General features: G+C 41.7%; 1 protein-coding gene across 2 annotated transcripts in view; it reads left to right on the top strand.

The window, feature by feature from the left end:
- The first annotated feature begins 6,800 nt into the window (after positions 1-6,800).
- LOC105454185 (probable protein phosphatase CG10417) overlaps positions 6,801-13,079 on the top strand; it is an 8,508-nt gene continuing 2,229 nt past the window's right edge. The window contains exons 1-6 of one of the 2 annotated variants that reach the window (XR_974960.1): positions 6,801-7,059; positions 7,803-8,082; positions 8,245-9,079; positions 9,171-9,288; positions 9,482-9,937; positions 10,066-10,354. Coding sequence is in view for 1 of the 2 variants with exons in the window: in XM_011696622.1 (XP_011694924.1) it covers positions 6,949-7,059; positions 7,803-8,082; positions 8,245-9,079; positions 9,171-9,288; positions 9,482-9,937; positions 10,066-10,302 (2,037 nt within the window). In the remaining variant the exon portion in view is untranslated. Of the gene's footprint in view, positions 7,060-7,802; positions 8,083-8,244; positions 9,080-9,170; positions 9,289-9,481; positions 9,938-10,065; positions 11,087-13,079 lie in introns of those variants that run through there. The other variant, XM_011696622.1, reaches the window with a different exon arrangement.

Raw genomic sequence — 13,079 nt, 5'->3', positions numbered from 1 at the left:
AAATATTATAAATATTATAAACTGTGGCTTCGATACGTTCACGTTTACAACTTAATGCGAGCTAATAACTTACTGTAATAAAGTAGCGCAAAATACTAAGCGACATTTTTGGTTATTTTTAATCACGACTGTGTTTCGACGCGATATATTACAACGGCACACAAAGCAGCTTATACCTGTCTGGCTCGACTTTCGCTATATGCGAGTGACAAACAACGGGGATGCGCGCAACGCATTGTACATGAAGGAGTATCTAACGTTGGATGCATTCCGAAGTAAATAACGGACACGCGAAACTTTGTTTTATCTCGAATTGATTGTCAGTACGTAATTGACATACGCGGCTTTTCGTTACGCGCGCGTTTCAACGAACGGCTAGTAGCACGACACGCGGAGCCGCGGCTCGCGCGCGCCGTAACGTTATGCACCCTGCCGGTTCCCCGAGCCTTGACACTGAATGACAATACAGCCTGCGGCGGCTTTGCATACGAAGCTGTCGCGCTACCGAAACAATACCAAGGCCGTGCGCCAGACAATCTCATTAAACGATATATTTAACGTTACTTCTACGAAATAACGTTTACGCCGAATAGTCCGTTTCTCGTATCCTGAATCAATTTCGATAAGTGAGCTGCACTGTACATTTTGCGCTTCCCTTTCGCAATCCTATTAGCATTGCCTGGGATAACAATTAATTCCGTCAACGACAAGAAGGGCGGTTTGAAATGGAAATATTGTTACTTGAATTCCAATTCACGAGAGAATTTTCTTTAATCTACTAGCTGATATGTATATTACTAACGGTAAATGTCACGTACAAATTATTCCTTTCTTTTAATAATAATTAAAATAATTGATAAATAAAAATATATATTATAAAAAAATATAGTCCAGCGCCAGCGCGCGTGATTAATTTTCTCGAGACTGCTTCTCAGCTCGGTTTTTCGACGGAAACACGTCTCTAAATACAGGTCTAAGTGTTCTTTTCTGTTCTCGCGTGATAGAGTTAATCATTTTCGCAAGCAGCAGCGAGTCTTATAATTCTTCGTAAGATAAACGAATAATTTTATAGACGTGATTTGCATACCGAAGACGGTGTATAGACCGAAGATCGTGTAGCCAACTTTAACGATCGCGCTCGTAAAATAACAACGCCCACATGTAACGCAAATTGAAATAATATGTATATAATAATAGGATAATAAAATAATGGATAGAAATTTTAATAGGGAAATGTGAATGCAATTCCAGCTGTTGTGTTTGTCGAGATTAATTTGTAATTCGATTGCGCGAACTGGCGCATATTTTTATCAATATCTGTCAACGAACTACAAACGGAGGTGGCAGTGACGCTAGTTGCATTGTTTCCCAAATAATAAATATGGAAAAAACATATTCGCCAACGCGCGTGATTAATTTTCCGGGCGGCGCAACATGGCAGCTGTGCAATTTTCGCGATACGAAGCTCGCTGCGGAACAATAAACTAGTTTACATGATTTGCGAGACGATACCTGTAATAACAGTGGAAACTCGACATGGGCTCGTATCTAGTAAAATGCCAACCGTTAATTAATGCTTTTGCACGCGAGAGAGGCGGTCGCAAAGACAACGGGAAGAATACCGCGTAAAAGGTCAAACGAATACATTAGTCGTCGTTGTCGTCGTGATTCCAAATTATTTTTTTATACTCGCGCACGAGTAGCAAATTGAAAGTCCAATCAACGATCCTATATTTAACTCGAAAAGATTTACTGATAAAACGTTTCAACCGTTTAAGTCGTTAAGTCTAAATCAGAAGCAATATTCAACGCTATAATGTCTCACTGATCTGTTACGTAATTTTTATCAGTATATCACGCTTGATCAAACTCCAGTGATAAAATTAGGATGATAGCATAACTGTAGCTTTAACTTTTCGTACTATAGTTTGCAAACTATCGATTCACAACGGACGCCAAGATTGCACAGAAATTGATCATTATTCGCAAACCAAATCTAACGCACTTGGGCATAAAAAATTCTTTTAGAAAACAAAATGTACATTGCTTGTAATCTTTTGAATAAAATATACATAAAGGCTAAAAATCTGCAAAATGAGGAAAGCGTTTCTTTTCGTAGTAATTTGATAGACTCATTATTCTCTATGACAATTTTAGGATTTGCAATTCTCCTCTCGCCTTTGAATGCATTTCTGACATGCCCGACTGAAACACGGAGACAACGAATATCCAAATACGACCCGTTTTGTGTGTGCACTCTATGTAGAAATTAAATTGTTAGTGTCACGAGATATCTTATGCTCCGAATAGTCGCCCTTTTGATATTTCCGAGACAATGAATGCAACCAGTCTTCCACGGTTAATTACAGATTTTCTTTAAAAATATTGAAGTGTAACTCTTGTTCTCATCCACACAGGAACAAATTATCTAGTATGTTCTACCCTTTACTTTACCTTTAAAACCCTATAGTCTTCGCATAATTAGTTTCATGCGCAGAAGATAAACCGTGGTATTTGTGTCATGTACCGGGCATATTGCGGGGATTTCCTCCATCTGATGTTCTTCCTCCCGAATTGCTCAGATTGATCTTGGGCGAAATCCTTATTCGCGGTAATCAGAATTCAAGAGGAACTATGATGTTAGGAGAGAAATGGAGCGTGAACATTACGTAAAAAAAAAAATCCTTTATATATCAATATCGCAATTCGACGAATATCGCGATTTAATCAATCTTCATTAAACTCGGGCAAATGTTTATTGCAAATTGGAATTAATAATAAAAAAACCTGGTACAATTAATTTTTAATAATCTTATCACGCACTTTCCAACAGAATTAATAAGCTACTCGAATTGGTGGCAAAAATTAAATAAAATGCAAATTTATGTAATTTCGCGAAAAATAAGATTTATTGTATGACGATTTTCGAACAAAGCGATTTTAAAAGCTCCGCTTTCAAACCTCGTGAAGCTTTTTCTACGACAGTACTTCTGTTTCAAATGGTGCTACTTCCAAGTGGAACGTGCAAAATTAATGAAAAAGAAATTCGTGAAGTATTATTTCACTCAACCTTCATTGCCTTATTGTTCACTCACCTCGATCATAAGGAGAAGAAAGGAGGTATCGTTATTATTTAACGAACTGAATTGAAAAATACAAATTCGAACAGATTCTTTATAAAGCATATTATCAGAAGGTATCGATACAATACAAGGATCGATTACAATTCGAATCAAATATTTTTCCATTTCAAAGAAAAAAAAGATACCCGATTACCTAAAAAAGAAAGATACTTAAAATCCTAAAATTGTAAAAAATAAAGAGTTTATCAAATTACTACGAAAAACAAACGCTTTGTTCACTTTTGCATATCATTTTAATACGAGAAGAGCTAAAGGATGCAAAAATTACAGACACCACGTAACAAAAAACGAGCACCAATTTGTCGTATTTTGTGATTACGAGTCGCGTTCCGAGATTAAATCGAGAAACAACTTCTCATTACATTCAACGCCAATATAATAAATCGTAAGCTCCGATTAATCTAATTAATTAATATTGAAAAATTAAAATAAAACTGCAGAATCGAAGATTTATGAGACTCACTGCTACTCGAATTAATTTCACGAGAATGGCGCTTTACTTTACTAAAAATCCATATAAACGGCAAGAATTTTTGAAAAGGTCGCTTCTAATAATATAAGTATTTCTAAAACTGACCTCGCAGTCTCCGTTTAATAGCACTTTTTATTACTTCGCGTGGCTCAATCGAAAGCGAATTCGTCGTGTAGTGGCGCACGTGCAACAGTTTGCATGGAGCAAATAATGACTTCTGGATGGGCGGATCAAACGGGATAATTAAAACCAACGTTGTAAGATTACGTACGCTTATTCTGCTTCGCATTTTGGACATTTGCCATCGCGGGCCTCCTGCAATGGCACACACACACACACACACACACACACACTTCGCAAACTTGTCGCGAAACAGAAAATGCCCGCGAGCAAATTGAGTGAATCCTGTTGGCGGACGCGCGCGCGATGTACTCGTACACATATAATCCCTGTACGGTCCTGTACCTCGGCGTCATTTAATTCACTCTAATTCGATTAATTCCCCCGAGTGCGCGGACGCGTATTAAAATTCCGTTCCGCGGAATCTTACCGCGCACAAAGTGACCACAGGATACATCGCGTACTCCGTACATTAATTAGACAGCAAGAATTGGATTAAGAGTATTCGTGTATTTAGCAACGCGAGAGACGCTAGTATATCCTACTCACGAGCTGGAGTTAAAGTCACGATCACGCGACTTAATCACGCGTGAAATATTCATCTCGATTTTCCACAGTGAAAGAAGAAAATTAACGTTCGCTCGTTCGATATGTTTTGCGTAGCGGGGGAGATTAATGATCACCGTCAGTAGTAGAGGCGGACACTTGCAACGACGACGGCGCGGGGCAGTAGATGACGATGCGTCGGGCCAGACATCGGCGGTACCACGCACGGTGGAGCGATACCTTGCTATGTAGTCAGACAGCTCGCCTCGTAGTTTTGCGTGATAACGGATAAATGCTCTCGGGGAAGAGTTTAATTGCGAACATATACACGGTTAGGAGTACTCATTTGCCGAGGGAGATTCCCGCATTTCCGCTTAGTGCGGCCTTTGTACTTGCACGTTATAAACCGCAGCGGGACCGTCGCGCGTGATACAGCGGCTAAAAGTCGGAAAGATAAAACTTTTTGCCTCGGAGAAGTTTCTTTCGCGGATCGATGAGAAAATTTTCCCCGAGGCGATTTCGAATTAAAAGAATTTCAGCCCGGAAGCGCCGAACGCGGTGCGTCACGTCGTTTTTTGCAAACTACACCGCGGAAATTTGCGGTACACGGGGAATGCTCTCGAGATCGATATATACAACAGTTCATTTGTCGAAGTGAAGCGCGGGTCGCGTTGCATCGGGAAGCCGCGATGAAGGTACCAGATATCGAGAGAGCGAGTAACCGAGGCAACTTAAACCTATCACTAGCGCAAGCCTCCAAATCCTCTTATCCGCAACACGTACGCGCGTTAAGCACCCCGTATTAGCGAGCTGCGTGCTGCTGCCGTTACCCACCACGAGCAGCGATTTCAACCCCCGCGCGTCCGCACATCACCCGCCATAATCGAATGCATCTCCGGAAGAAACGCTCTCGCGGGGAGGACCGCGCGGAGGAAAACGTCGCGCGCGCTCGCGCGCGCGCGGGGGCGGGGATGAAACGTGGCGTTTTTAAAGTAAACGGTGACAGACGTACCTGGTCGGGCCGATCCAAGGTCAGGTCACTAGGCCGGGAACGTACGGTGCTGGCTCGTCCTCGCTCCCTTTGGTGGACGCGTATCGACAGGTGCGACGAGCACGATGCACGGACGGCCGCGGTGAGAGCCGACGGTGCGGTCGTATAACGGCCAGCCGCGCGTCCGTTGTCTGGTCGACGTGTTGGCGACGACGACGGCGGCGGCAGCGGCGGCGGCGGCGGCGGCGGCGGCGAGACGTCGAAGGGATGAGAGTCGACGAGCTGGGACGACGAGCGGGCGTAGCGAGGAGATTCGCTACCCCCGTTACCGGGATGAGGTCGACTCGGGGCTGCGACGACGACGGGGACAACGACGACGGACGCTCGCCAGCGAGCGCGCGAGATGGGGATGAGCGAGACCGGTGCTCGGCGGCACCGCCGTGAACGCGCGTCTCCGCGCCGCGTATCCGCTGCCGTCTGTCGACCGTCGCGGTGTGCTGCCGTACCACCGAGCATTCGCATCCGGGGGGGTGCGTAGCCCGACCTAACCTCCCCGAGCTCCGCCGAACGACTGGCGGCGGGCTCGCTCGAAGCTCCGAACCGACCGAATCTCGATTACCCTCGGCGGACCGGACGCCCGGCGCACTACTCCGTACGCACTCCCCTCCCTTCCTCCTTACTCCGTTTCCCCCCTCCAGCCGCGCGTCACGCCAAGCGTGCGCGACACCCGCACTCCTCGCGCCACGCGACCGTACTATCTTCCACCGCTCTGGACAAAGCGCGGAACGTTCAAAGGCGATTCGATGTCTCCTTCTGTTCTAGCGTTAAAAACTTATATAATTCGCTCCGTATAAATGTCTGAGAGATCTCTCTGAACTACTTGATCGTAATACTTCTTTGAAAATAAACGAATTTATATAACATTATTAATATTGAATAAAGTACACTCCAATATTAATGTGCTATATTAATGCGGCCAATTATTATTATCCTTAATTTGATATTTAAAGATACGCACGTTAATATTGGTACAATTGATTTTCAATACACATCTCGCAATACACATCTTTTTATACTACTACTAGATTATTTAAAGATAAACATAAAATATTTATAAAAGGAACGAATCGAAATTTAATGCGAATGTGATTTACCTGAATGAATAATTCATAAAATAAATAACCCGTTAATAAGAAGATCAATAATTACCTTCAGCTATTCTCGAAATCGGTCTGGTCGGATTGTTGCAACCAAAGCGGCAATTGCATTGAATTTGACGTCGTCGCATCTTTCCTCGTTCGATACGGCCGACGAGTCTCCATTCGCGGCTCCGACCACGACGCACAAGCGCTGGGACTACGGACTTGAAAATAGAACGGTGTATGCATATCCGGTCCGAGTGGTTCGCGGCTTCTTCCGATATCCCTACATGCGCACGTCGCTTTAAGTTTGGCGCGAAACGCGCGCGGCGCGCTCGAGTCGGCGCGGCTCCGGCGGCCCAGCTGGCGCCAGCGGCGCGGCTGGAAAACAGAAAGCCAAACCGGTCATGGGAGGCTAGTTAACGACTGTGCACCACGCTTGTGAGTTCTGTTTTTCTGGCGGAACGTATAGCGATATAACATTTTACGCGGACGCCGCGGGAGTAGCACGACGGCCAGCCGGTATTTATAAAAAAGATGGGAGCGTACTTGTCGGAGCCGATTACGAAGAAGGAGTCGAGCGACGAAGTGGGAAAGGATGTCGCGTACGGCGCGAGCTCCATGCAGGGCTGGCGGATCAGTCAGGAGGTAAGCGGGAAGTCGTGTGTCGTCGCGGCGGCAGCGACGGCGGCAACGGTCGCGACGTGCGCGCGCGCGCGCGCGCGCTCGCTCGCTCGCTCGCTCGCTCTGATCGTTGCACCAATTTACCCAGTTTCGAGGCTCGCTCGCGCGTTTCGCCGGTCTCACCCGGGCCCCGCCGAGATCACGGATGGCACGCTCGCCGACGGCGTCCCGCGCGCCGATGCCTCGCGCGCCGGGGGCCGAGCGTGCCGAACGTGGCCGACGACGTCCGCGCGGGGTGCCCCGGGCGCAGCATCCGACGCTCCCGCGGATGGCTTCCTCGCCACTGCATGCGTTTATTTACCAACAGACGAGACAGCTCGATAAGACGGTGTCCTTGCGACACCGCCGATCACGATATTTTATCGCGGGAACGTTTCGTCGGAAAAATTATTATCTTATTGGACATTCTTAACTTTCTCCGCTATCGCCGTGTACCGTACAGTAGCGGTTGTTAGCTTCCTCCTGCGGACGACAAAATTCTGACGCAATAATTATAATTCTTATTCTTTCCTTATTCGTTGATGCCATTGGAATCGTTATTAAATGAATAAATAAATTGATTGTTCCGAACAAAAATTTCTGCATTGTATCCTGTGGTTTTATGATTTGTAGAAACTTCTAGAACGGTATTTAAGACAAATGCTTTCTAGAACATGAAAGAAATCTTGTCGATGACAGCACGTGACTAACTATAACTTTCTTTGCAGGATGCTCATAACTGTTGCATAGATTTTGATGAGAATGTCTCGTTGTTCGCCGTCTACGACGGTCATGGTGGACACGAGGTTGCGACGTACTGCGCGCGCAATCTCCCTGATTTTATCAAACAGACAGAAGCTTATAAAAAGGACGACATTAGGCAAGCTTTAATAGATGCTTTCCTCGGTTTCGACGACACCCTTACAAAACCAGAGGTAGTCAGTGTACTCAAAGAGCTCGCGGGGACGTCCACGTCAGAGAAAAAGGAGGGCGACCTGAACGAATCTGGTGCGTTTCTTTTCGTATTAAGGATATGCATTATTACGGGGTTTACCCTTATACAGACGCTCTTGCTAATTGTGCGCTATGCAAGCTCTAATTTATTCTTTCCCCTTATCTGCACAACTAAATTTTTAATGAGATTGTCTTCGTACGTTACATTGCGTATAGATGAGGAAGAGAATGTTAGTAATCTGTGTATGGAGGCGACAATGCCGTTGGAGCAAGTAATGGCAAAGTATCAGTCAGAGGTGTCGAATCCTCATCTAAAAAACCTGAAGGGCGAGAAGTGTGGTAAACGCGCATTCGCAAGTCCGTTTCTGCGAGGTCGGAGAGGACGGGAGAAAGCGAGCGGCTCGTCAACAGGCGCTGGATGCTCATCGTCGCCGTCGCCATCGCCGCCACCGACACCGACACTGTCCTCATTGTCGTCGTCGTCCTCGTCCTCATCCGCGTCCGACTGGAATACAAACGAGACAGACGTGAGTAGTTCCAGTCAGCCGTGCGGATCGGCTCTGTCCAGCACAGTGGAGCGAAAGGATTCCGACAGCCCGGGAAACAACGAAGCTGAGCAAGTGCTGGATTCGACGACGAGCAACGGCAGCGCTCATGCGTCTCCACCGGTTGTATCCAGCAAGGAAGGAGAAACTGCTAAGTCTATGGATATGCCCGATAGCTCCGAGGACGTGAAGGAGAAAGTCTCGAGTCCCGGCAAGGCGCCACCATGCGCGGAGTCCAATGCGAACGAGGTGGAAGTTAATGGCGCGGAATCGAAGAGGATCGGAGATGCAGACAGCAGTAAGGGCGGAGGGGACAACGTATCGAGCAGTTCTTGTACCCCTGTGGAAAACGGAGACGCGGACCAGCAAGAACGGATAACCAGCAGTGGTCGAAGAAGAACTCAGCCTGTCGATCTTTATCAAAGTCTACTGAAAAAGGACAGCGATTCTGAAGAAGATGACGACGATGACGAAAATGATGAAACATTCGATGGTATACCCGAAAGGTATAGATTTATACTAGTTGAAAGAAGATTATTATTTCTAAGCATTGCTTTTAAATAGAGATTTCCCCCTTTTTTTAAATTGATTTTGCAGTGACGGAGATACGGAAGATATTGACGAGGATGAAAGTGAAGAAGATGATGACGAAGTTGAGGAGGAAGATATAGATTCTGATGATGATACTGATGATCTCATGGTGAACTCTGAAAAGGTACAATACTGATTTTTGTATAGAATTCATTGAAATTCCCTCTTGAATATCCATGAATATCTAAAGTAAAATTAAAGAAAAAGACAATTGTTCAATGAAATTTAAATATGTTAAATATTTGTTAAATAATTTGTTTAGAAACTTTCACTTGAATTTGTGTAATATATGATTGTATAATGCCTCTTTTGTGCAGCCTGGTTCGGACAGTGGCTGCACAGCAGTTGTAGCCGTGCTGAAGGGAAATGAATTGTACGTCGCCAATGCTGGAGACTCTCGGTGTGTCCTATGCAGGGATGGCCAAGCGATCGAACTTAGTCTGGACCATAAACCCGAAGACGCACCGGAAATGGAACGTATTGTAAAAGCAGGCGGAGAGGTGATGAACGACGGCAGAGTGAATGGCGGCCTCAATCTTTCCAGAGCGCTCGGCGATCACGCGTATAAGCAAAACACGGGACTACCACCCGAGAAACAAATGATCTCCGCCCTGCCAGACATAAGGCATGTTACAATCGATCCGGAGAAAGACGAATTTATGGTGCTGGCTTGCGATGGTATATGGAACTTCATGACCAGTCAAAACGTCGTTCAGTTTGTGCGCACCCGTTTGTCACAAAATTACGAGAACATTTCGAAAATCTGCGAGGAGGTATGGCATTATGTTACGCAAGCTCGAAAGAGCAGGAACAATCTTTAAACGTGCTCGCGCGCATCTTATTTTTAGAAAATTTAGAATATTGTTTCTAAATGAAACGTAATCCGAAATGTGTGTTACAGCTCTTCGATCATTGTCTTGCACCAGACACTCTCGGCGATGGAACGGGCTGCGACAACATGACTGCCGTAATAGTTAAGTTTCAATCGCCGGCATCTGTTAAAAATAACACCGTTGCGGAGGTATGCGTTACGAAGAAGCGATCGGTCTCGCCAACCGCTGAAGAAAATAACGACTGTATCCCGGGAGAAAACACGGTAAACCCCTGCAAACGCGCCAAGACCGAGGCAGCTATGTGAATTAGGAGTCACCGCGCGTCATGAACTGATCTCCGGGAGCGGACGAATGAATGTGAGTTTATGTAAAATTATGTAACAACTTTATAATTACTGTGTAGAGCTGGAACCAATTGGTTATGCAGTAACAGGCACATGAAATAGTGTGTAAGGTGTGTTATTGGTCGCTGCTAACAGACTGCTAGATTGGAGCACGTGGGAATGATATAATGTTAGTTTTCTTAATACCGCATAAATCATTTCTCGATTATGATAAAATAAATTATGTATATGGAGGGAAATTTCTCTTCTCCAAGATCACATCTTGTACATCTATTTAATGTCACATAATGATACGATCTATTCGATACCGAGCTTTATTTTATTATTAAGAAATAATTCAACACGGGCTAAATATTTTTATTCTTTTACGTGTAATTCGGAATCACAAGTCTCAGAATTGAGGAATATGATAGAAAAAAAGAAAAGATTGTGCATAAAATGATAATATATAAAACAATCCTGATACTGACAAAAAAGCTCGTTCATTTCTTCACAAGCATTTATTGACATAAAAGTACGATAAATGATACGTACTCTTAATATAAATGTACAATCTTCTTTTTTAGTTTTATAAAACTTGATGTATTATTGTAAGTTCTAATATAGTTTTAATGTAGCTCTAACAAGCCCTAATATACATAAATCTATTAATTGAGACTAATTTTATATAAATGATGCAGTGATACTAACGAGAACATTTATGCACACAATAATTTAAAAATAATATAAATTAAGTTTCATTCAACTCTTCTTTTTTTCTTATGATAATTTTATTTTTATTTTATGATTCAAGATATTATTTCTTAAATCAATAATATCTAGCATGTGTTTGAATAACAGTTAGTTCCTTGGCCGAATCACCTTTATTTATACTATCTTTTCTTTTCCTGTTCAATAGTTATCTGATATATATAACATTGTAACGCACAGATATTTTTCTGAATGTTAGAATAAAATCGGAATCATATAATAAGTATATTTTAGAGATCAAAAAAATTCATATTAAATAAGGAAGATATTAGCAATTTAGTTTATATATTTATATATGTTTGTAAGCTGCGTGAAGTTGGCACCCCTAAATGCAAATTTTGACAAAATCTATATGGCATTAGATTGTCCACAATATGTCCATATTTGTCCAAGAATAATAATCTTTTGTCCACTCTTGGAAAAAATTAAAAAAAAAAATTTTTTTACGTCAGCACCCCTAAGTGCGTTTTTTTTCTAAATTACATACGGGATTCGATTGTCCACAATTAATCAGTATTTGTCCAATAATAATAATTTTTTGTCCACTCTTGGAAAAAATATAAAAAATAAAAAAATTTTAACGTAAGCACCCCTAAGTGCGTTTTTTTAAAAATTACATACGGGATTCGATTGTCCACAATTTGTCCGCATTTGTCCAATAATAATAATTTTTTGTCCACCTTGCTACAAAAAATTATAAATAAAAAAAAGGTTAAAGCTTGCCAGAAACACTCATAAGTGTATTTATCTTGAAATTACATACGGGATTCGATTGTCCACAATTTGTCCACGATTTATACACATTTGTTTATAAACAATTTTTTATTACTATATAAATACAACTATATAAATAGTGCACAAAAAATTATTACAAGTATTGTTACACTACAATGTTCATTACACACATGCACACGCGCGCGCGCGCACACACACGCCACGCACACTTGTATACTACTTACACATACATCAACTATACTCCTATATCAATATTAAGATGTCAAAGTTAAAAATAAAGTAGAATTATAGCATCTACTGTCTTTTTGACATGTGAATCAATATTTTAAACTAAATTCATAGCGTTAAATTAATTTAAACGGAATAAGAAAATCTAATTTAAAATTAAAAATAAATGTTATGTAATATTTTATTTATTTGAAGACTACTATGTCGATAGTACGTGAGTGACAAAACAAATCTTTCACATATAATTTTAAAATAATAAAAATATTTATTTTATAAAATTTGCTTAATGTCCTAAATTATTTTAATATTGCATAATACTGCACGATATAAACAATCGTATAAATAATAGTACTTAAATAAGAATGCCATAAAAATTAAAATAAAACGAAAATCTTATATGTGGGAAGAAGCATGACAACTTTCTATTATAGTAACACAAAACTAAAATAATTTGAAAAGTAAAATTAAAACCAACGTCTTAATATTGACATCTTAATATTGATATAGGAGTATAGTTGATGTATGTGTAAGTAGTATACAAGTGTGCGTGTGCGTGTGTGTAATGAACATTGTAGTGTAACAATACTTGTAATAATTTTTTGTGCACTATTTATATAGTTGTATTTATATAGTAATAAAAAATTGTTTATAAACAAATGTGTATAAATCGTGGACAAATTGTGGACAATCGAATCCCGTATGTAATTTCAAGATAAATACACTTATGAGTGTTTCTGGCAAGCTCTAACCTTTTTTATTTATTTATAATTTTTTGTAGCAAGGTGGACAAAAAATTATTATTATTGGACAAATGCGGACAAATTGTGGACAATCGAATCCCGTATGTAATTTAAAAAAAAACGCACTTAGGGGTGCTTACGTTAAAATTTTTTTATTTTTTATATTTTTTCCAAGAGTGGACAAAAAATTATTATTATTGGACAAATACTGATTAATTGTGGACAATCGAATCCCGTATGTAATTTGAAAAAAAACGCACTTAGGAGATCGGAAGAGCACACGTC

The sequence above is a fragment of the Wasmannia auropunctata genome, unplaced genomic scaffold, assembly GCF_000956235.1.
Source record: "Wasmannia auropunctata unplaced genomic scaffold, wasmannia.A_1.0 LD335987.1, whole genome shotgun sequence".
Taxonomy (NCBI): domain Eukaryota; kingdom Metazoa; phylum Arthropoda; class Insecta; order Hymenoptera; family Formicidae; genus Wasmannia; species Wasmannia auropunctata.
Note: the sequence above shows the minus strand (reverse complement) of the source record. Positions and strands in the feature narration are given on the sequence as shown.